This window comes from Sinohyriopsis cumingii, chromosome 13 (assembly GCF_028554795.1).
Source record: "Sinohyriopsis cumingii isolate HCF-2022 chromosome 13, ASM2855479v2, whole genome shotgun sequence".
Lineage (NCBI taxonomy): Eukaryota > Metazoa > Mollusca > Bivalvia > Unionida > Unionidae > Sinohyriopsis > Sinohyriopsis cumingii.
Window position 1 is genome coordinate 61252230 of NC_142973.1, and position 26485 is coordinate 61278714.

Sequence of the window (26485 nt, forward strand, 5' to 3'; positions counted from 1 at the left end):
AAATTTTCTGCCATACCATAATGCATCTGGAGATCAGGGTCTGTGCTGTTTGTTCTGCTGATTACTCCTAACAAACTGCACAGATCCAGACCTGCCAGAGCATTATGCAAGTATATATGGTACCATTATTATGAATAATGGAGAAATCTTGAAAATGCCTCTCCACTCCAAAAATTTTACTTGAAGAAAAAATTAGTAACTATTGTCTACGACTACTCAACTAATTTTGATCAAGTTTGACAAAGAGCTCAGCATTAAGAGGTTAGTGTTGGGTCTGGTCAGCTCAGTGTCAGGATAAGTTGACTGCTGCATGTCTGTGGCATGATGCCCCAGTGCTAGACATCACTATAAACTGGTACACTGCAGACATTGTAGCATTTTGACTGCAAAATTGTTAAAGCTACGTTAAATATCCAAAACACACACACACACAGACACACACAAAGAGCAACCCAGCATTAGCAACTGAACATTTTGCTCAAATTAAATTGACGACTCTTTAACTATGTTGCATTACTCCTTAAAGAAAAACCTAACCTGCGTGTAAAAGAATAAACCAGTCTAGTATTTTTGACCACTGAGTAAATTCCAAAGCTTTTCGGTTTAGATTATCTGTTCAATTACAAGCACATCAGAACTTTTTTAAGGTTGACTCCAGGTGACTGATTTTATAATAATAATAATGAGGACTTTGTATAGTGCCTAATCTTTAGAAGCTCTAAGCGCTTTACAACATTAGACAACACCTATAACAAAAAAAAACATATATAATGATATGATTACAAAAAACAAACACCATGAAATTAGAAAACATAAAAAACATGCTGAAAATATTTAAGGTAGGAAATATTAGGTCTTTAAGTTTGTTCTTGCAGTTAAAATAAGTGAGTTTTAAGAGCACTCTTGAATGGAATCACTGTCTTTGTGTCTAAGTTCAGCGGGCAATTCATTCCATGTTGCTGGGCCCTGGTATGCAAAAGAACGTTGTCCATAAATACCTTGGGCTGGTTTATATTTTGATTTACTGACTTGATCCTTAGCATGTCTGAACAACAAGTTTCCATATATGCTTGCTTATAAGTCTAGTCCAACTGCAGACTGTAACGTGCTTGCAGGTCTGGGTCTGTGCAGTTTGCTAGGAATGATCAGTAGAACAAACAACATAGGCTTTGATCTGCAGGTGCATTATGTTGTGGCAGATCAGGATCTTTCTTGTTTACACTTGGCCTCAACTTATTAGCGAGTATATGCAATAATCAGTTATTAACCCTTTACCTCATACAAGTGCTATTGTACACCTCTACTGCATTCTCATGGACGCAATTCATCCGATTCGCATATAAGCATGTTTGGATCCCTGTGCATCACCCACATGGAAGCATGTTTCAACTTCTACAGTAAACATTTTCCTTTTTGAGCTGGTTTTTATAGTGCCACTTTTGGGGACAAACCTACTAGTAGAAACTACAGGTATTGAGTTAAATGACCATTATGTCCCATCATGTGATTTCAATTTAAATTCTAGTATCAGTCTGCTATTTAAAGTAACTGGGTCAGATTCTCTACTCTCCAGAATGTAGGCTAACGATTTTGTTGACCACTTTATTGAGTTTGGGTGATTAGAATCATGACAATGAAGGCTTCAGTAAGTAAAATATGTACCCCTTGTTTGATGTAGGCAACACTGATTTTTGATAATTTATCAAATTCTGATGAGTTAGTGATAAAGACCATTTAAAAGTTATGAAAGGTCAACTTTGATTGGTCACACATGAATCAAATTTTTGAAGAAAAAAAAAGTGTCAGGCCTCTGCCCCAGAAAGTTAAATTGTTGGTCCCTAATATAAATATAGATGGGGTATACTGTGGTATGTATCACAGTTGATTTCAGGAATACTGTAGTGTACCATGGTACAAAATTTATTGTATCATGCGCTACTTAAAACACTTATATAAATTTGCACCATCAGTACTTTTCTGTTTACCATGGCATTCACGCAGTGGCTTGAGAATGGTAAAATTCATCTTAGATACATCAGTTTGGGATAATGTCATCATTCCACATATGAACCAAACATGACCAGCTGCAGTGCATTTAGCAAGTAGTGTCAACATTTGCAGTGTGAAGATGCAAAGTTAATTGAAAAAAAAATGGAATCACTCCTTTGAGCCTGCTTTTTATATGAACCAACCTCAACTGCTTGTCTTATAATAAATAAAGACTACAGAAAAGAATTTAAATTACATTTCCACAATTTGTATGTGAAATAGTTCTAGGAGACCATCAGGGAAAAGGTGAAGATAGTGTACTGTATTAGTGGACCTTAAAGCCTCATCTATCAAGCCAAATCATGATGAATGGATAATTGCTGCTCATGTGAAAATACGAAAAGATAGGACCTAGTTATCCATGGCTTGAGAATGCTGAACTTATTTCAGGTTTATTTACCTGACAAACAACCGCTCCGGTGACCTAGTGGTTAGAGCGTCCAGCTTGGAAGCAGGAGGTTGTGGGTTCAATCCCCGGCCGAGTCATACCAAAGACTTACAAAAATGGTACTAACAGCTACCTCACCTGGCGCTCAGCATTAAGAGGTTAGTGTTAGGACTGGTCGGGCTGGTGTCAGGATAATGTGACTGGGTGGGACATGATGCTACATGTCTGTGGCATGATGCCCCGGTGCTGGACATCACTATAAACTGCCACACTGCAGACATCATAGTGATATGACTGAAAATTTTTTAAAGCTATGTTAAAAATCCTAATCACATACACACCTGACAAACATTTGTGTGTACCAGCAGACTTGATTGACAATGTTGATTCAGTGGTTTTGTCTGAAAATCAGTCAAGTGTGAGCTTTGATGCTCTGCTGTAATTAGTGTCTGACATAACAACAAATCAATTTCAGGTGCAGAGTGTAAATTACAGCTACCAGATATTGATATGTGTGTATTGAAACAATATAAAATGCTTTGTAATTTTCTTTTCAAAGGGTTAAAATAAATCAAACCCATGTTAAGCTCATATATTATTTGCCAGATTGCAGAAATGACTTTGATTTATAAAATAGCTTGGTCGATCTCTAGGAATGAAACACAGAAAGAAAATGAGCAGGGGATGCTTCTTCATCATATGCGACTAATTTTTTGTTGGGTCTTAAAATTTGTGGTTCAGGGCAACACTGGAATCCACAAAAAATTTTGACAGTATAGTATACTTTGATATGTCCATGATTCTATTAGTGTGCCACACTTCATCAACACATCATGAGTACAACATTTCAGCCGTTTTTCGTTCTGTTGTCATATATTTTATTATGTTTCAAAGGTCATAAAGTCAGGGCTGTAATAACTGGATAGCCCAATATGGTGTCTGTTAGTCAGGTACCTGATGGCAAGAGTTTAGTGTCAGGCAAAGACAGCCTTTCAAAAGCTGTAAAGTCTAGCATTCACCCTGTGCTGTTGTATGTAGTAAAAATTCACACTTTTCAGTTTGCATTCTTTTTGCATTCATTTTACTCATAATTCACTCATTTATTTGCCATTTCTCCTGAAAATACTTTCATTTTTTTCATAAATCTGGTAAAAATATTTATGGCAAGTATGAAATTGGTCAGGGCAAATCACTTTTTCACTTGTCCTGGTCAAGTTGATTAAAAAATAATTATATTTCGATGAAGTAATTATTTGATGTTCAAGATTGTTGAATATCAAGATTAATGTTTTTCAGCTGGTGACTTGCTCAGGTGCATACAAGGAGGGTTCTCTCAAAATCATCCGAAATGGAATTGGTATTCATGAACATGCCAGTATTGATCTTCCTGGAATCAAAGGTTAGGTTTGTTTTTACATGGCTTAAAAAGACCTGTTAATTTTCAGCATTGTGAATCATATCCATGTCTGTAGCTCTGAATTTTCACCAGAACATCTTCTAATTAGTTAAAAAAAAATTATCTCATTTGTTTTCTGGATGAATTATTTCAACACCATTTGTATCGATAAAAAGAACAACACAACTCCTTCCATACATTCTGAAAAAGAGTGGTGTATGTTCCTGTAACCCATTACATTGGTCCTGGAGTTATGGGACAAGTCCATTTTCAATTCACAACTGAGCATTTTTATGGAAACCGTCACATGTCTCAGGAAAACAAACATAGTCTGCATAATCTAGTTTTCTTTTAACTATTTTAAATTTATCTTTAATATTTGCTTATGATATAACTTGTGTAGTGAGTAGATGGCATTTTGTCAAAGTGTGGCACATGACGAGCTTCCTTAACTGCTTAGTCCATTATCAAGATTTCTCATTAACTATGGGTCCAATATGTCTAATTACATGTACACAAACCACTGTTTTAAACCACATATTGAATGATTCATATTGCTTTGCATGTCGATACAAATGGTTGTTGAAATCATTCTCATTGCAGAGGGGTTTGATCCACGACCAAGTCATACCAAAGACATACAAAAATGGTACTAACAGCTACCTCGCTTGGCGCTCAGGATTAAGAGGTTAGTGTTAGGACTGGTCAGCCTGGTGTCAGGATACTGTGACTGGGTGGGACATCATGCTACATTGCAGAGTTAGTAATTTTAGCTTCATTTTGAGGGGCTCACATGAAAATTCTTTGACCTACAGATGCTGATATCATTCACAATGCAGAGCTGAATGAACTAGAGCATGCTTGATTATCTATCTTGCAAATTGTATCATAGACTTATTGTACAAAACTATGTGAATAATCCTCTCATTTTATATATTACAGGGATATGGTCTTTGAGAGTTGGATCTGGTGACGTTGATGACACCCTTGTGTTATCCTTTGTTGGTCAAACAAGGTATATAAAAGTATTTACTGAATGTGAAACTATGTATCATTGATCCTAAATACCAGTATTTACATTTCTAATTTGAATACATTCCCTGATAACATTACCATTAGGGATATTAGCCTGCTCCCTCCCAAATCCAGCCCTTCTAAAATGTGAAGATTTGTATTTTCTATATCATATATCTATATCATATAAAGGGCAATATCATTTGCCTGTTACCTCCCTTGCAACTACTAGGTGTCGCCAGTTTTAAGTTTTGCTTTCATACAACAACAGTGTACAAGACACTTCCTGTCAGTCCAAGCTAAATTTGTGTTAAATTCACTCCAACCATACAGGATTTTGGATTTACTTGAATTAATATTCATTCCTAAACAGGTGGTAAATATATTTTAATTTTGTGAATATTTGAAGAAACAAAATTCATTTTCTCTGTCTTGGTCAATTTTAAATCACATGGTATTAGACACTATTGATGTAGGTCATTATTCATGGTTAAAGGTGTCAGCGGGTACCTGGGTACTTGAGTAACTGCCCATTGAAAATAACCTGAGTAAAAAATTGGGCAACAGGTACCCTTTCAGAATTAAAAAACAAAAACCAAACATATTTCGAAGTTCAGGTCAAAGTCATGAGGAGTGAGCAAGATACAGAAAAACAATTACAGTTTAAGTCTCATTCCATGTGACTTGGCTGCTGCGCATTTATTCATCACCACTTGTATTGTTGCTTACAATTTACTTCTCATACATATGCTGTATAATAATGCAAGGGAGGACACTTCCATTTTCACGTGTTCTATTCAAGAATCGACTCTGATATTTCAAGCTAGATTTCGCATAGCTTAATAAATTTGGTACCATTGTGTAGCTCAGGAGTTCGACTTTGTATGCCTGACCGAAGTTTGGCTTACTATCATACTTTTAAGGAATGCCAGACCAGCGATGATCGACACGGCCATGATCACACCTGCTTGACATGGCCATGATCGCACCCACTTAATATGCAGGCACAACTTGCTAAATGGAATACAGCCTTCTCATTGGCCAAAGGAAAATCACATACTGTACCTATTTATAACTTATTCTGAAGCAACTTATTTATATCAATCTGTTATGTCTTTCTCCCAGATGCATTGACCAAAACCAAATAATTCCTGCATCAGTGGCAAACAGTTAGTAGCTAGTGAAAGCAGTATCTTTGGAAGCCCTGCAACCACTGTCTCAGTCTGTACTGACACCAATTTATTGGGTTGGGAGGCACACTTCCTACTGGACATTGTGATGGTCAGCAGCAAGTGGATGCTGCAAGAGAAGTCTTGTTGTTGTTGTTGTAGGGTTTAACGCCATTTTTCAGCACTCGATAGGCTATACATGGCGGCCAATATTAATGGTGGAGGAAGAACCCGGGAAAACCCCAGAAAGAACCACCGACCCACGAGAAGCTACTGGCAAGCTTTCTCACATACCCACATTGGCTGAATCCGAGACTCGAACCCATGCAGACAGAGGTGAGATGGCAGTGATCCGTAACGGAGAGCGCTTTAGACCACTCGGCCACTCAGGACCCCCAAGAGAAGTCTCATCACATCAGTCTCCTGCAAATGAAGGTCATTCTTCATGCCTCACACATGTTGGTGTAGCAGATCCAAAGGACTGCTTTTATAACGTCGCACAATTTGTTTGTAATGAACTGTTTCTTTAGACAAGGGGGAAGAATAACCAGACCTCAGTGTTAGGGGATGGGAGTGCCTTCTTTGGTGTGCCCAGTATCAGCATGCAAGTCCAACAAATCCCACGATGGCTGAATGCCCTGGCAGATTCATTATTAAGGAGTGGCCAGATTTTTCATAACAGATTAGTCTCCATCTTTCTTTCAGTTTTCATTCTGTGGAGCCACAGATGTTAGACTTATTCGCAATAAGGTGGAATGAAAAATTGTCTCTCCATTCTCAGACCCAGAGGCATGGGCAGTCGAAGCCATTTCAATCAGTTGGGAGGTAATATGGGCATGTGACTTGCCTCCAGCAGTTCTAATTCTGAAACTAATCAAGAAAATGAGGGGCATGGACTGCAAAACAGTTGTAATGAGTAAATTGCTGGATCCACAATCTGGCAACAGCGATACCCAGGAAAATCATAACTACCCCAAAGCTACTCAACTAGCTGAGATCTCCGTTATTCCATGGTCAAGACAATCTCCTCCATGTCTGGCTCATGTCAGGGATGCTCGGAACAAAAAGGAGTTCAGCTCTTTGATTGTGAAAAGAATGTGACAACTGGTTGGCCTTCATTTTTAAAAAGATATTAGGGGCAGTGGCATGTTTTCACCAACTGGTGTCACATTAATGACATGTTATCACTCTCAACCTCCATTCCATAATTCACTAAGTTCCTTTTCCTTCTATCCTCTTTGAGGACAAGTAGGGAGCACCCATCATAAGAATAGACATCATGGAGGAAACACTATTGGCTATAACAAGGATTTTTCTGACTTGTTCAGTTTTAACATGCATGTATCTAGGCCACCTTGACTGACTGGTGTCCCAGAATGGTACTCCATGGGTCTTGATGTGGCTCAACTCGTCTGAGTTTGAGCCATTGTTTTCGACCTTGCTTTTGCTCTACTGTAAATCACAACATTCTCACATGAATAACATTTTCTGGAATCCAGTGAGATACATATATTTGCTAAATTGTTATTAACAAAACAGTATCCAATTATTTTTGCAGTACTTAATTTTGTACATGTAACAGTAAGTTTTGCAACTGTACTTTTTACATGTCATTGCAGCCGTTTTAATTCATTTGATTGATAATTGTTGCAGTGGTATACATATAACATTTAAGCTTTTTATTGCAACAGTATTTAAATACGGTGTGACAGTATTTTTTGTTGTTGCAGTGCTATATTTATTGTTGCAGTGGTTATATCACTGCTGAAATGGCAATTTTTATCCTTTCAGTACTTTTTTGTGTAACATTGCAATCGTCATGTTAACATTTTATAGTAGTTTTATTGTTGCAATGCCAAAATGACCATTGCAATAATTAAAACTGACCATTGCAACAATAAAAATACCATTGCAAATATACTGTTCCAAGGGTATTTAAATTCCAATGCTTTGGTTGTTAAAAATACTGTACTAAACATTTTATTGTTGCAACAGCAAAAGTTAGTACTGCATTGATCATTAAATATCATAATGACTATAGTTTAGATACTGTTTTGATGGTATTTGTTCTGACCCGATGGTACACCATTTTCATCTTATTGCAGGGTGTTAAAGCTGGCAGGAGAAGAAGTAGAGGAGACAGAGATGCCAGGCTTTGACTGTGATCAGCAGACCTTCTTGTGTGCTAATGTATCATATAAACAGCTTCTACAGGTCAGTTGATTTACACTTTCAAAAGTTTTACCTGTTTTATAGCTTTCTACATCATTTTTATGAAGTTTTAATGAAAAGAAATGAATTTATTTTCAAGTAATACATATTCCGCTGTATGCTTCAGCACCACAGTAATTTCAATCTCGGCCCATTTTGGTTTCCAAAAATGGGTTTTCTTAGTCCATTGTGATTGAATTGACACTGAATTTTGACTCACTGCCCATTTAGGTTTCCAAGATTTAATATTTTTCTTTATACCTAATTTTCCCTGTTTTTGTTGAAAGTTCATTGGGAAAGTCATGAGTGAAAGGATTATAGACCTAGTTCATTCTGTCAGCGTCAAGTTGCTACCTTTCTGATACAAGTTTTGAACAAAGGAAGCAAATCTGCTTAATTGCAGTTTTGACCACTTGGCTGACTGCAATTCAATGCATCTCAGAGGAAGGTCAGTCAGGTTATGTTGAATAATGATTCTTTTGCCCGTTGACCCTTAATTTTTCACTCACTTATGTTAGACTACATATTATTTGATAAGCAATGCAGACAGCTTAGATACTGATGTGCTGGCACATTCATTAACTGCATATTATTGTCTGTACTTGAAATTACATGCATAGCAAACAGTTTAGACACTGATGTGCTAGCACATTCAATAATTGCATATCAGTGTCTGTCATGTGCACTTGAAATTAAATGCATATCAAACAGTTTAGACACTGATGTGCTAGCACATTCAATAGCTGCATATGTGAGTTTTTATTGTTAACTTCAACTCGCATTATATACCAGAAATTATGGTAGCATGTTTATCAAATAACATTTTTACAACCCCAAGCAGGAATCATTGTGGCTGAGTGGTTAACATGCCAGATTAGCAACCAAAACAGTGCTGGATTGATCCTGCAAAATAGGATCAGCCTGGGTTCGCTACTCTGGTGTGTCTTTGGGCAAGGTACATTCCTGTCGCCTTGTACTATATAGCCTGAATTGTGTTGCTGTGCCATAAAACTCCAAACTGAATCTAAACCGCCCCAAATATTCACTTGACAAGAAAAACCATATTTATTCACATACAAGTCAGATCTAAATGAAATAGACATTGATCCAGATCTGCCATCAAATAATGTGCTGGAAGATCTTGGTCTGGGTGGGGCCCCAAGTGGCCGAGTGGTCTAAAGCGCTCTCCATTACGGGTCACTGCTATCTCACCTCTGTCTGCGGCGGTTCGAGTCTAGGATTCAGCCAATGTGGGTATGTGAGAAAGCTTGCCAGTAGCTTCTCGTGGGTCGGTGGTTCTTTCCGGGGTTCTTCCTCCACCATTAATACTGGCCGCCATGTATAGCCTATCGTGTGCTGAAAAATGGCGTTAAGCCCCAAAACAACAACAACTTGGTCTGGGTTGTTTCTTAGGATTCATCAGTATAACAAGATGGTTCCTGATCTGCCAGTACATTTTGTGTTAGCTGTGTTTTGCAGTTGTATCTGACTTCTACACGAGTCTGGTGTCTCACAACTTGAGTTTATCAGCTAAATTTGGTTATAGAGTTCCTTTTAAAAAATCCAAGATCAGTTTAATGAAAAGGTGCAGCTGTTCTTATAGCCACTGTAGATTCCAGACCTTAATGACCTGCAAATTTGTAATTATAATAAAACCTGCTGTAGTGGTCACCTCTATAAAGCACTTACTTGTACATAAAGATCATATATGAAAGGTCCCATTTGAGGGTAAATTTGTTTCTTTTTACCATTAGTTAAAGGTGCACAGCTCATAAAGGGTAGGTTTTGCCAGCAATCAAATAGATGATGTATATAGACAGGTCTTACTGTATTGTGTCCTGATGTTTCAGATAACTACCTCTTCAGTTCGACTAATAAGCTGTGAGACAAAGAAACTTGTAAATGAGTGGAAGAATCCTGGAGGCAAGAACATAAGTCTAGGAAGCTGTAATAGCAAACAAGTGGTGGTGGCTGTAGGAAGTGAGTTGTTCTACCTGGAAATACATGATGGAAATCTCAAACAAATCAGGTTGGATAATTTTTTCTTCATACTTGATTCATGGAAATCTCCTTTCTCTCCAGCAATTCCACATTAGAACAAATCTTGGTTGCTAATAATCTGGCTGATTCAAATCCATGCATACTTCATCTAGAGGCTTTGAATCAGAATCTGATGCTGCCATTGATGACCAGTCTTAATCACAGTCTGAATGAGTATCAGAATCATGATCCATTGACTTGTCATCATTAATGGCATCATGACTTGTCTTAACAAGACCCAACCTCCAATGATGAGGCTGCGGTATCCAAAGAGGAGATTCAGCACTGAATTGCTGGAACTGAATTTAATGAATCCACATCAGCAGCATGCAGCAGAACAGTTAGTATTGTTATGGTCCTAGCATGCATCCTGTTTCTGTAATCTATTGTCGTTTTTTTATGCACAGCACAGGGAAAATATAGTTAATAAGAATGAGAATATTGTCCCACCCCACCTCATTAATGTCTTGCTTTAAAAAAATCTTTTGCAGCACTTCCATTGTGGAACATGAAGTAGCCTGTTTGGACATAACACCTTTGCGAGAAGGAGCAGACAATTCCAACTTATGTGCTGTAGGACTCTGGACAGATATTTCAGTTCGAATCTTCAGACTGCCGGCTTTTGAAAGTCTCCATGTAGAAATGCTGGAAGGAGGTATACAGACCTGATACTCTTTGTGAATCAAGATATTGCAAAAATGGTTTCAATTCAGTTTCTTTATCAAATATGTTAGCAGTTAAGATTGAAGATAAGAAATGAACTCTGCTTCCTCTTGAATCCAGCCCTCACAAAAAGAAAAAAAAAATTGAATCATTCTGTTCAATACGTTATATATAGACAAGCAAGAAACGTCCACATTACCTCCACTTTTTGACCTGCCAAACCTCACAATTCAGCTCCAAGTTTGACAAAGATGACCCTTAAAAATACAGACCTGTGTAATGACGTACAAAAATTATGGAATTATGAATGTTGTAAAATTCAGATACTGGTTTGTCCATGTGTGATTCAGATCTGGATTTAAGGAAGATAGTTAAAGATCCAGACTATCTTTACTGGAGTACCTCGGATGCTTTAAACTGCACATATTTTTTTCATGCAAAACATCCACATGATCAAGTTGTTGCTTTTGGAATTTTCAAATAATGGCATCCAACAAGCAATACATGTTCAAGATGTAAGGTAAAATCTCCTAAAAATTGTCAGTAGTCAGTACAGAAATATAAAAAGGAATATTCAGATTCTTGGGTGGAAAAACTGAAGGGTAAAAATTATGTATATTGGACATGAGTTGAGTACCCCCCAGTGGGTCCAGGGTCGTAGAATTGGCCCGACGTGCCTCGCTACGTGTCGTAAAAGGCGACTAAGTAGAAGCAACCTGTTTGCCATGGGTTGCGTCCCGTGTCGGGGTAGGAAAGGATCCTGGTAGTTGAGCAGAGGCTTTCCATGCAATCCACTACTTTGGCCTCTACTTCTCTTAGACGGGTGGTCGGGATGGGCCTGGGTCCGACAAATCGGCTACTCACGCCGAGCCCTAGGAAGTCTTTATTTACTCTCTCACCTTCTTTATCTTTCTCCCTGTATCTCTCTTGATACCACTGTTGCCCCTATATTATATCTTTTATCTTTCCTTTTCCCAAGTCTTAGAAGACTTCCTAGAAGGTGGTGGCTTAACTGGTCAATTGGGAGGTAATTTTACCGACCCTAGAAATTGGCAACTTCAGGGTGAATCAGAGGTAATTTTATCAACTGAGTCTGGCATCTGTGTATCCCTGACACTTGAAAAGTGTCCCCTTGTTGGGCTCCATGGTGGGCGGGGAGCAAGGGTGCTGAATTTTAATTAAGCCAACATGGAAAATTCCCAAAAAAAATCAAAGTAAAAGATAGAAACCCTTATCAGAGTCTGATGACGAACCATGCAGTGTGGAGTCATTTCCACACTTCATGGTCATACAGTCCAAAGATGCCACAAAACCGCTTGCCGCACTATCTCCATTTGTCATCGAAAAGATTATCACAGGATTGATTGGCACACCTAAAAGTGTTAAAAAGTTGAAATCGGGTTGTCTTCTTATTGAATGTGAGCGGTGAGGTCAATCAGACAATATCAGGAAAATGAAAACGTTCTTTGATATCCCAGTGACCTCATTCGCTCACACCACACTGAATACATCCAAAGGCGTGATTCGCTGTCGTGACTTGGCTGGAGTCACCGATGCTGATATCATTGAAGGAATGAAAGGTGAAGGTGTCACTGAAGTCCGAAGAATACGTATTAAACGTAATAACAATCTGCAGGACACCAACACCATTGTACTCACCTTCAACAGGCCAACTGTACCCAAAGTGGTAAAAGTTGGCTTTTTGCAAGTAAAGGTAGAGATTTACATCCCAAACCCCCTTCGGTGTTATAAGTGTCAAAAATACGGCCATCACGAGACCGCTGCTCAAAAAGCCAAATATGTGGCCGATGCGGAGACAATGCTCATCAGGAATCTGATTGTAGAGCAACTCTGCATTGTGTCAACTGTGGAAAAGAGCACCATGCAGATTCCAAGGATTGCGATACCTGGAAACAGGAGAAGGAAATTCAGAGGGTAAAATACACAACTAATATTCCCTATCCAGAAACAAGAAAACTTGTACAGGCGAAAACAGCCCATCCTGGCCCATCCTTCTCCACTGTAGTGAAGAGCAATCCTAAAAGAACGAAGGACGCTCAAACACAAACAGAAGCACCCGATTCAACACCAAATTCAAACACCCCCCATTACCAAGCACAGAAAAACACGGCATCTACTCGGACTATATTTAATAATACCCAACCGCCGAAATCACCAAAAAGTAAAAAATCACATGGAAACAGACAACAAAAGGGGTCAGATGACCCCATCAAACTATATAACAGGTTTGGAGACATTGAGAGCATGGATGCAGAAGAAACTGCTTCATGCGCTCAAGGTAGCTCCAGACCCACAAACAAAAAATTCACCCCCGTACTTCCTCCAGAGAAATAACCACACAAATTGCCTCCGCAAAAAGTCTAACCTAGGTCCACAGTCTTCAGTTTAAAAGGATAATGAAGAACACCATCATACAATGGAACTGTCGAGGACTTAAAACAAATTACAATGATATTCTCCTACTTCTAAACGAACATGATCCAGCAGTACTATGCCTTCAAGAAACATTCTTGAAAGATACAGACATCACATTTAAAAACTACAACCTGTTTAACACCTACTCCCAAAATGTTGACAGGGCCTCAGGAGGAGTTTCTGTTATTGTGAACAACAGAGCCCCTCATGGCGTCATCCCTTTAACCAGAAATTTGCAAGCCATTGCTGTAAGCGTCACTCTTCATTGAGTGATTACAGTTTGCTCTATTTACTTACCACCAAACACTAACCTAGTACCAAACGAATTAGACAGCCTTGTTCAACAGCTTCCCACGCCATTTATTTTACTCCGGGATTTTAATGCCCATAACATTTTATGGGGATCAAATCATATAAGTGACAGAGGTCACAAAGTTGAAGACTTATTTCTAAACACGATCTGTGTCTATATAACACCAAAACACCAACATATTTACACCCAGGAACAGGTACATACACGTACATTGATTTGACAATTTGTTCTCCTTTGCTGCTTTTGGACTACGACTGGAAGGTCGCTGAGGACCTTCACAGCAGTGATCACTTTCCACTGTTCCTTGAAAATATTAGCTCTACAATTGATGACGTAATTTCACAATGGAATATAAAGAAGGCCAACTGGCCTAAATTTGAAACGGTCTGTAAAACTAGGCTGAATGCAGATACAGTTTTCAATGTTAATGACCCTATTCGACATTTTACATCTATTTTGTTAGAGATTGCAAAAGAATCCATTCCCAAGTTCTCGCCAAATTGTAAAAGAACCCCAAAACCTTGGGTCACTAAGGAATGTAAGGAAGCCATTAGACTATGCCGAGAAGCATTGAAAAAATTTAATAATCATCCTACGCCCAAAAACTTAAATATATATCATATTGTCTGGGCCAAAGCTCGCCGCACAATCAAAGAAAGTAAAAGAGCATCATGGAAGCAATATGTTTCCTTTGTAAACTCTCATTCCTCTGTTAAGAAAGTTTGGGACACTATACGCAAAATAAACAGAAGGAGAAAACAAAACCCTCTCTGACATCTGACACTGAACAGTAACAACTTTAGTTCAAAACGTGACATTGCAAATGCTCTTGCTGACAGCTTCTCCAAAAATTTATCATCATCTAATTATTCAGAAGCCTTCCGTAAACTTAAAACTCTAAAAGAAAAGTCACGTTTAAAATTCACATCCAACAACTCGGAAAGTTACAATCAACTGTTCTCATTATCAGAGCTTAGGGAGGCTTTAGATAAGGCCCATGATACATCCGCTGGGCCTGACGAAATACATTACCAGTTTTAGAAACACCTTCCAGAATCATCATTAACATCTCTTTTGAAACTCTTAAATGATTTATGGATTACTGGTAATGTACCAAAAATGTGGAAAGAAGCCACAGTAATACCAGTTCCCAAACCCGGTAAAGATAGCAAAGATCTCAACAGCTACCAACCTATTGCACTCACCAGCTGTGTGTGCAAAACAATGGAACAATTGATCAATTCTCGGCTTGTCTGGTACTTGGAAACCAATAATTTAATATCTCCTTTCCAAAGTGGCTTTCGATATGGCCGTAGCACCAATGATCATCTGGTTAGACTGGAAACATTTATTCGCGATGCATTTATTAAGAAAGAACATTTAGTAGTGGTTTTCTTTGATTTAGAAAAGGCCTATGACACGACATGGAAGTACCGGATCCTAAATGACCTGCACGATCTAGGTCTAAAAGGTCAACTGCACTATTTCATATCCAACTTTCTCTCCGACAGAGAATTCAAAGTACGAGTGGGCTCTACCCTCTCAGATCTGCACGAGCAAGAGATGGGTGTGCCCCAGGGCAGTATTTTATCTGTGACGCTCTTTAACATCAAAATTAATAGCATCACCAAGTGTTTGGCTCCTGGTGTGGATTGCTCGTTATACGTTGATGATTTTCTAATATGTTATCGATCAAAGCACATGCATACAATTGAAAGACAACTGCAGCAAAATATAAACAAGATTCAAAATTGGGCCAATGCAAACCGTTTCAAATTCTTGAAATCAAAAATGGTATGCATACATTTCTGTCAGTTACAAAGACATCACGATGAACCGAACCTCACGCTGGATGGAACACCTATTCCAGTTGTTGAGGAAACAAATTTTTTAGGTATAATCTTTGACAGAAAACTGACCTTTATTCCACACCTAAAGAACTTGAAAGCTAAATGCTTAAAAGCACTTAGCGTACTTAAAGTAGTAGCGCACACTGACTGGGGTGCTGATAGAAAAGTCATCTTGAATTTATACAGAACGTTTATTCGCTCCAAACTGGACTATGGTTGCATTGTGTATGGTTCAGCCAGAAAATCGTATCTTAAAATGCTTGATCCAATTCATCATCAGGGAATAAGACTGGCTTTGGGAGCATTTAAAACATCCCCATGTGAAAGCCTGCTAGTTGAAGCGAACGAACCACCATTATCGCATCATAGAGAAATTCTTTCTGCACAGTATGCTCTCAAATTAAAATCAAACCCACAGAAACCTGCTTTTTCGGCTGTTTTTCAACCCAAATACAAAACCTTATACGAAAATAAACCAAACGCCATACCTTCCTTTGGCATTAGAATATCATCCAGCCTTGACAGTACAAAAATTGATCTTTCTACAATTCAGAAAACGTCCATCTCCGAAACACCACCCTGGCTACTTAAACAACCAAAAGTACTTTTTACGCTACACGATGGAAAAAATCGGAGACAAACCCTTCCGTCTTCAGTAACTGTTATCAAGAACTTCTCATCAAAAATACCGAGATGAGTGTCTCCCACGATATAATGTACTATTGGTTACCTAGCCATGTTGGTATTACAGGTAACGAAAAAGCTGATCGCGCTGCTAAAATGGCCCATACTCTGGAACCATCTGATTTTAAAATACCGTATACTGATTTTAAACCTAGTATCAGAAAGTCCTTACGGCAGAAGTGGCAGGTATCATGGAATGATGCTGTAAATAACAAACTTCATGCAATCAAGCCCACTCTAGGAGAATGGACTCCTTCCTACAGAACCATTCGTAGGGAGGAGATAGTCATTGCAAGAATCCGAATTAGTCATACTTATATCACCCACGCCCACATACTGAAAGGTGAAGACCCACCAGAGTGCGTTTCTTGCAATGAACCATTCACTGTCAAGCACTTTATGATAGAGTGCTTTGACCTGCAACCTACGCGTGATCGTTATTACATTGTGCATGACATGAAAGAACTTTTTGATACTATAAACATCACTCGTATTATAGAGTTCCTGAAAGCCATAAATATTTACTCTAAACTCTGACTTTTATGCTATCACCTTGTGCAGTTTTATGCAATATATATACCGTCCCATTTTAATACCTTTTCATCTTTTTTCATTAACATAGAACATGTACATTTCCCATTGATTGGGAAGCTTTATTTTGCACCGTTACCATCTCACCATTTTTAATTTCAACCATTTGTTCTTTTATATCGCCTGTCGATATAGGACCTTTTATAATATTTTAAAAGATTATACAAATAACATCTTGTTTGGCGCTAAATAACCTAACAGTGCTGATGCGCCATTAAAAATAAAATCAATCAATCAAGCAATCAATCATGTGTTGAGTATGTCTCATGGTAGGAGATATGATTGCTGCCATGATGTGAATTCAGAAACAAATAAAATTACTTCAAGTTGAGAGATAGCAAGAAGACATTGAGCCCTATAGTGTTTGGAACTGCAGTTTACGAAAATGTACTGTTCATGTCTAAGTGTACTTTACAATCTTTTTACTGAACATAATGTTTACTGTTACTTTTTAAATACATTTTGTCCAACTGTACAATAGCAGTACATGTTATTTTCTTACACCTTAGAGAAAAGTAATCTAACTTACAAAAACAAAATTACTGCCTTACTGAGATGGTCTTGTTTGGGTGGCAGGTCTGTACTTGCCACTTTTTAATGCTATCCAGTTGAAGTTTTTACTACAAGTAGCATCACAGAATTAATCGTTACTTCTAACCATCCACCTTTTATCCAAATGTTGCCGTTTCATTTCCCACACAGGCCAGTCTCAGTCAGCTGCATTGGTTACTGTTTAAGTTTCAGATAAGATGACTTGTACAGGTGACAATGCAGTTGCTGGCTTCAGGGATGTCTGTGTTCCTCCTTTCATCAAGTTTCTCAGATATGGGCTTGAAGATAATGGGAGATTTTGCTCTCATATTTTGACAGCCCAGTGGAGCTAGAGTCACCATGGCCAGAGTGCCTGCAAGTCCAGGCATGTATATTTGATATTGACCTTATAGGCTTGTATTACATGTTGCTTTTGCCATCTGGCACCAACCTGGTTATCAACCAGTCTGACCATTAGTCTGGTTTCTCACAACTTGAGTTAATCAGCTGAATATGGTTATCGAGTTCTTTTTAGAAAATCCAATTAGTTTATTGAAAAGGTGCATCTGTTTCTCATAGCCACTGTAGATTCCAGACCTGCTAATTTGTAATTATAATAAAACCTGCTGTAGTGGTCACCTCTATAAAGCACTCACTTGTATATAAAAATCATATACGAAAGGTCACATTTGAGGATAACTTTGTTCCTTTTTACCATTAGTTAAAGGTGCACAGCTCATAAAGGCTAGGTTTTGCCAGCAATCCAATGGGTGATGTATATAGACAGGTCTTACTGTATTGTGTCCTGATGTTTCAGATAACTACCTCTTCAGTTCGACTAATAAGTTGTGAGACAGAAACTTGTAAATGAGTGGAAGAATCCTGGAGGCAAGAACATAAGTCTAGGAAGCTGTAATAGCAAACAGGTGGTGGTGGTTGTAGGAAGTGAGTTGTTCTACCTGGAAATACATGATGGCAACCTCAGACAAATCAGGTTGGATAATTTGAGACATGTCGTGTGACACATACTTTCCAGCAACCAGAGGTCAGATATATTGTAGAGTCATGCTGCCAACCTGTTGACCATCTCATTAGTTGATGACAGCCTGACTGCTCTCATCACCTCACAGCTGCTCATCTTGGCAACACAAACCATATCCATTGCCCATCCACCAGTACAGTCAGCAAGTCTGATGTTTATGACGTATCCTGTGGGTAGGTTCCATTATGTATCCAGTGATGATACTAAACATTGTGTCTTAACTTGATAATGTTAATTGGTCTACAGTCTGCACATTATTTTGGTTCATCACATGACGTGGCTCAAATAGGTGCATTAAGTGTAAAAAGTTCAAGGTCTTGTGAGACACTTACAGGATATTCCTCATGTGCACAAAATGTACTTATCAGAAATTTCCAGTAGCTGTGCAAGTTGGTCAGAAGGCCCTTGGTCACCGGATTTATTGATGTAGATGTGACAGTAGATCTTGCTTCCTCATTTGGCAACATATAATTTCCCACATGCCCAGCAGGCCCAGAGGGACTGTAAGTCTCTGCATATGGAGTTGTTTCCATTTACCTTACTGTAGTTTTCCCCCTGTCCTACAAGTTTTCAGTGCCATCTGCCACTAGTCCTGTTTTTGACAAATCCATCTAGTCAACTGGCCATCCATTGATGCCTTTGATTAAATGAGTTTGTGCTTTCTACCTTTTGGTTTGAAAAATGGGTACAAATTTCTTTACATGCCTGAGCGGGACCAAAATGAATGCAAATTCTTGATGTCCTGGCTTCCAACCATTATTGGCAAAGATCATATGTCAGTCATTACAACAAATTGGTTTGCAAACTGGCTGATCAGCCCATCCATAGACATACTATCATCACGTACACATGGTAGTCCAGCTGGCTGCCCTGATCTTGGCAAACTATATCAGCCATCCTGGTTTTTATGTCATAACACTGGGACACTCAAAGACAGTCCCATGATGTACAGATTTTCCACTTTACCTCTCAACCATCTATCCAAAAACAAGTGCAGTTAGAATGTCCCCACAACACAGTCATGTTGGTTGCCAGTCTACTAGTTCAGTCAGTGGGTCTAATATCAGTGGTGTATCCTGCACCTAGTAATCATGCCATTTCTCCCATTCCATGTTAATGGGCCCCGAGTATCCGAGTGGTCTAAAGTACTCTCTGTTACAGATCACTGCCATCTCACCTCTGTCTGCGTTTTCGAGTCTCGGATTTGGCCAATGTGGGTATGTGAGAAAGCTTGCCAGTAGCTTCACGAGGGTCGGTGGTTCTTTCCGGGGATTTCCCGGGTTCTTCCTCCACCATTAATACTGGCTGCCATGTATAGCCTATCATGTGCTGAGGAATGGCATTAAACCCTACAGCAACAACAACTATACGGTGTACATGGAGTTGGAAACCATGCCAGAAGATGATAATTCAACCATCTCCACCTTCAATAAGTGTGGGGTAAACCTCAGGCAGCTGGCTCACTCCAATCCCACAGTGATGAAAGACATAATTAAGTTTAAAGTGGTGTTTGAGGAAATTTTATCACATTTTGTTGCCAGTCATGCGCCCACCACTGCTGATCGCAAGCCACGTCTGCTAGATCAAGGCTATTTAAAGACTTTTTTTATGAGGACAAGCAACTCTTTCGTTTCCAATGCTGCTGTAGTCAGAAAAGGTTAGGGAGATCTTTGATCATCTGTCAAACAAAAAATCTGAGACCCCAGATTCACCAGAACCTTCACAGAAAGTTATCAGCATCATTTTCCAGCTTATATTACACTGTCTTCAAAACCTGTGATGCAGATGTTAAAAGGTTAGATAAAATACTGAGGCAATGAAAATAACCACTGAGTTCCTGTAAATGCCTTAATTTTATGTTCGCAGAGTTCATGTACCAGTGTTGTGCAAATCCATTTGGATTTGATCTCAGCCCAAGGAGTTTCATGAAGACCAATTTGTTAACACCTGCAGCTTGACCTCTTTGTCAGCTGTGATGGTATATTTCGATGACATTCTGCATATATTCAGTTCAGTTCTTGTTCAGGATTGTCATCTCTTAGTAAATGGAAACATTAAATTTCACTCTCCCACTATCTCTCTCACTCTCAGCCTTTTTGTCCATCTTGTTTTGGATTCTTTTTTTTTGGTTACTCATCTTTGTTTGCTTTCCACCTCCCCTCTTACAATTTGCACAGATTGTTGGCAAGACTTGCACAGGCAAAGTCCTGAAGTTATAGGGGATACTGAAAATGTTGAATTATGTCATAATAGGTTTTGATTTTGAAAAGTCCTTGAATTTTGGAAAAAAATACTTATTTGGTTTTTGCCTACAAGTCCATGAGCTACAATAATGAGAATAAAAGTAAATAGGTTTTCTGAGTTTATTAAAAAGAAAGATGTTTTTCATGTTTAAAAGAAATTACTGATCCTGTTGTAAGTGTATTAGCATTTCCTAGATGACTTTGTTCTGGTACAGTTTTAGTGCTAATACCTGTTAGAACAAAGCAGCTTTCTAATGGCACTAACTACAGCCTTCACTATGTGTGAATTGCATTTCAAACAACCATCTCCAATTCCAATTGGGTTGTTCTTCAGTCTTCATTATGCAACCAGGCTTCATAGCCAGAACATTGTGCAGCCAATTAGAAATTGGTTGCTCCCTGTCCACAATAAATATATCAAATAAAGTAGTCCTGCAACATGTGCTCTCAGGCACTACTTGAAGTCCACAGAAACTAATTGTGGGGTCAAACAGTGACTCGTTAAATGACCAGAAGCTGGACATAACCTCTTAAAGCTTTGGGGTTTGGGGTTCAATAGGTAATATGCTCAGCATTCTCTAACATTTCACAAAACTAGATACACCTCATACAAATTTCAGCACAAGCTTTTAGCAATCACTGTGAGCCTTAATTTAAGCACAACATCAATCCAAGACATTGAAGTGGTTGGTGGGTATGCACAGTCTACCTTGCAGTGCTTCTATCTTCTAGATCTAGTGTGGCAGAGAAAGAAACTGAGTCAGTTGAGTCTAGTGGTTGCTGCCAAGACAACCACTAAATCCTGACAACAGCAGAGTCTCCTCAGAGGAACAGGTTTGTAGCTTTCACTGGATTTGCCCAGAACTATCTTAGTGAAAAATTTAATTTCTCATTACATATTGTGTTGATGTCAGTTAGAAACTTGTAGAACAATAGCAGAAAGTATGAATATCATCGTTGCAACCACACCCATATTGTGCATTGTTTGGGTTTGGTCTTTAACAGGGTTTTCATTTTAGGCTTGGTGGATTTGGTTAGTGAACCTGTCTAACTTTATTGGGGTACCCCAGTGACATCAATGTATCCAGGTCGTTGATAGAAACAACAAAATTAGTGTTCAGGCTTTTGCATTGACAGTGAGCATCGTTCAGAAATCAGCACAAAAATATATGAAAAACAATACAGTAAAACTTGTCTTGTGAGACCACTGCTATGAAAGATCACCTGTCTTAAGAGACCAGGTTCTCTCTGTGCAGATTTATTTGTTACATAGTGTTATTACCTGTCTTGAGAGACCACTTGTTTTGTAAGACCATTATTTTTTGGCAGAAGATGTTGTCTTTCAAGACAGGTTCTACTGTATTCAGATTCTTGGCCATACTTGAGGAGCAAAAACACAGAGTCAGCAGTTACATTTATTTGACATGTCATATCAATTTGAGTATTACCTGAGGCAGAATTGCCACTGCCACATAAGCTAAACACAAAAAGCCTTTGAAGATTCCATTGAATTGAGAGAGCTGCCAAGAAGCTATTGACTACATCGGGTTTGGAAATGCAGTTTCTGAACATAAACTGCAAGTCATTACGGCTGATGTGTACTTCATTAACTTTTTTGTTGAGTATAATGTTGCCTTTTCTGCATCAGACCACACTTTTCAAGCACACTTTTTGCAAGGTGACAGTAGAAGTTCATGATATTTCATTACTCCATACTGGAAGACCTTAGCAGGCAGTTCTGTAGATAACATCTTTTTTCAAAGACTTGTTCACAAAAACTAATAACAAGTAGGGGTAGGGGGCCAAAAACACTGAAATTATACTAGTGCCAAATATATATCCCCATTATTTTAATTCATTATTACTAGGCTCTCTAGTGAACTGTCTTTGCATTTAAACATCTTTAAAATGTGTAACTTGTGTGACTTTCAGAAATAATTCCTCGATCTATATTGATGACAACATTTGAAGGACTGCATTACTTGCTTTGTGCTCTTGGAGATGGGTCACTCTTCTACTTCAATCTTGGTGTTGATTCAGGTAGTATTTTACTTGATTGAACCTTCTACAAATTACTATTATTATTACAGTTGTAATATTTTGAATCTTGAATGAAAACATGATTTTTTAATGTCAAGTAAATGAAATGTTTCTTTTGTACTTACTCATATTACAAAAGTAGAATAGCTGCATTAGAATGAAGCTATTAATACAATTTACATTATCCAAAGTGATTTATCCAGTCTTAATTACCACCCTCATTTTCTACATTGGGAAGGATACAGTGTTGAAGAGAGATAAACAGCATATAGGAAAGAAGTAATAATAGTTCATAATGCATAATCTGCAGTATATCTCAAAACTGCAATGGCAAACATTTTTACAAGAATCACAAATAGTGCAGTATTTTGCTTTCCAAACCTATTGTGCCGCTGTCTAACATTTTTTGTTCTTAAAATTTTCTTGCTTAGGGAAAAGGGGGAGATAACTTCTTTTGGCCCAAAGTCCTAATGAAATAATGGAAACAAATCTTAGAATTTCAGCAAAGATTTTTGTAGTATTATCCAAAATATCAGTTGTAGGAAAGAGTCGCATATATTTTTAAAGGTGATCATATCTGTGTATGTAATAAAAACTATTGAAGCTATATATAAATTATTGAAGTTCTACAGCAAATCTTCATTAATTTGTTTTTTGGTGTTTCAGGTTATTTGAGTGATAAGAAAAAAGTTACACTTGGCACTCAACCCACTGTGCTACGCACATTTAAATCTCTATCTACAACAAATGTATTTGCCTGCTCAGATCGGCCCACGGTTATCTACTCCAGCAACCACAAGCTTGTCTTCTCCAATGTAAACCTGAAGGAAGTAAACCACATGTGTCCACTCAACTCAGAGGGATATCCTGATAGGTAATTAGTACTTATTTATTTTCATCTTACCTTTGAGTGAAGAGACATTGATTTCTTTTTTTCAGGTGTGACAACATTATCAACTATTTTGGTGTCCTTTGTTAAAGTTTTTGAAAATCACATATCTTTTACATCATTTGGGGGCCATGGGTGGCAAAGTGTTTTAAAACACTTGCATTTACTGATCACTGCCATCTCACCTCTGTCCACATGGGTTCAAGTCTCAAGCTCAGCCATTGTGTGTATGTGAGAAAGCTTGCAAGTAGCTTTCTGTAAAGTGGTGGTTCTTACTGTGGCTTTCCCAGGTTTTTCCTCCACCATTTATACTAGCTGCTTTGTATAACCTATCTTGTGTTGAAAAATGACGTTAAACCCACAACAACAACTACAATATCAGTTACATTATTCAGTTGGTGGGCTTAGTATTACTAGATTTTTAAAGTTTATTCTGTCTGACCTGTGTAAGCAAAAAGATCTGCCATCAAAATGTTATGTTGTGTGGAACATTTTTCTGTTGCTGAGCTCATTCAAGAGCAGTAGAGATTACATCATTATCTTATGCTGTAAATGGCGTTCAACCCGACAACAGCATCATTCTCCTTTCTTTATTCTGTAATTATGTTAGATTTTGCAACAAATTTTAAAACTGGTTGTATCAGTGTTATATCAGTGGTTCTAAAGTTTAAGATGGTCTTCCATGTAGAGAAAATTGGAGAACTTGACCCCACTTTCTCTAAATATCTCAAGTTTTCTCCCTCAATTTGAGAATCTTCCTACATAATTTCCACACAATAACTGCTATTCTCTGTCATCTACCTTTACCAAACTTTGTAGGTAGATTGGATTTGGGGCATGAAGAAAACATAATTATTGGGTTCAGATGTCAGTTGTTAAGTTCACAGGGACTGAAAGAAGGACAGTTTCCACAGATCTACTCATGTTTTATACCACATGCTTTGACTAATCTTTGTACAATGGCTTGCTTTTGAGATAGGAAAAATGCCTATTATCAGCAAGACCAATAAAAGAAAAATTATTTCTACAATTAATTCAAGTTCTGTGTCCTTTACCATGACCAATGAAAGAGCTTGTTTAAGTTTGTATTGCTAGGCAATGTTGCCTACTGACACTGGCATAGTACACAAGTTAAATGGGTACTATGTCTTTTATTATGACAGTACCCAGTCAATGAAAGATTCGCAGATGTAGATTTAAACCAAAGAATTATTTTCATCCTTTTCTACTTACTCTTCCTTTAAATAAAATAGCAATATTGTCCAATATATCATGGGCTGAAAATCTCAGAGGACACATTTTAAGAAATTTTTTAAAACCATGGCCTTCGGTGATGGTTAAGTAGGATTCATACCTTGGAAATTAAAGTTGCAAAATGAGTGGGTTATCCTAATTAGAAACTCTTGAATCACAAGGCAAGTATATTACTCCTGCATTAGCCACTTTGTACTTGAACATATCTTTGGCATTGGTGTTTTTATATTGGGCCCATTTCATCACTAATGGTAGAGCAGACTTGGGGGGGAAAAATATGAAAATCTGTCTTGTATTAAAGATCATGAAAATAAATTAAGAATTTTCACTCACTTGGCTCTAAATGAGTTTATGGTGTGGTTTTGCTTCCAGCATGTGTTGTACCATGTCCCTCATCTTGTCAAAAATTACTGGACAAATTTCATTTCATGGAAAGCATCTTGGCATAATGGGCTTGTAGGTTTACACAAATAATGCCAATCTAACATCCATTGTGGCTTTACAAAAGAAAAAACTTTAACCCTTTACCTCATAGAGTGTGTGGCTTTTTAGCCCTCCGATACACATGAAGTAAAGTTACCCAATGCAGTGCGCTATAAATAGAACACCTGTTACCTATTCGACTCCATACACATAGGCCTGCCTGTTAACTGTTAAGCAGTTTAATGTATGTTACATTTAACAGCAATTTTAATCATTTTACATGTTTGGTACACATCTATTATGCATGGAAAAATTTAAGAGCAAAGTCCGATCGTTATAGCTGTGTAATTATTTTTCATGTAAGAATTTTTTATTTGCTTTAAAATCTTGAGAGAACTTGTTCACCATCAAGTCAGGGAAGCTGCGTGACCAAACGTAGCTGCCATTTCTCATACTTGAAATTTACAAGCTCTTCGTCTGTGTCTACATCAATAAGTCATCTGAATTTGATAATTTATAAAAACTAATTGCTACCTACATAAATATCAGAGCCTTTACCTAAGTTATTGAAGCTTTCATAGTTGTGATTCTAATAGTGAAAAGTACTGAACGAAAATACGACCTCCATTTTGGAGAGTGGAGAATACAACCTAGTTACTATAAATAGCAGATTTCGACCAGAGCATAAATAGCGATCACGTGATCTGATATAATGGTCATTCACATCAATGAATGAGGTATCTAATAGGGTTTTTCCCCAGAGGTGGCGCTACAAAAACCTGCTAAAAATGGCTGATGTTTACAGCAGGTGTCAAAAGGTGCTTCCATGCGAATGGTGTAGATACATCAAAATGTGCCTCCATGTGGATGGAGTAGATACATCAAAAGGCGCTTTCATGCGAATGGAGTAGAGGCGTCTAAAGGCGCTTTCATGAGGTAAAGGGTTAAATGGCTTCTTCACAGAAAATACTTTTTAGAATTTTATTAATTTTGAATGAAAACATCCTTGGCACAAAGGCCTATGAAGTTTATACAGATTTTATGATCTGCCATTACATCTGCTATCTCTTTCATAAAAAAATAAAAAATATCTTTAATGACCTATTCTTCCAAAAAATACTCTTACGTATTTGACCAGATTTGACAACATGCTGGCTTGAAAACCTTTCACTTTTATATGATTGATATTGATCAGAAATTAAATATTGTTGCTTTATTAACAAAAGAAAAGCCTTATATTCAACTTTTTATATGACCAC

General features: G+C 37.9%; 1 protein-coding gene across 1 annotated transcript in view; it reads left to right on the forward strand.

Moving 5' to 3' along the window:
- Positions 1-26485, forward strand: part of LOC149785683 (DNA damage-binding protein 1-like) — a 115215-nt gene that overhangs the window by 35785 nt on the left and 52945 nt on the right. Inside the window, exons 11-17 of the mRNA XM_089979521.1 lie at positions 3734-3836; positions 4776-4848; positions 8122-8230; positions 10078-10256; positions 10759-10922; positions 22553-22660; positions 23327-23534. Coding sequence (XP_089835647.1) covers positions 3734-3836; positions 4776-4848; positions 8122-8230; positions 10078-10256; positions 10759-10922; positions 22553-22660; positions 23327-23534 — 944 coding nt within the window. The remainder of the gene's footprint in view (positions 1-3733; positions 3837-4775; positions 4849-8121; positions 8231-10077; positions 10257-10758; positions 10923-22552; positions 22661-23326; positions 23535-26485) is intronic.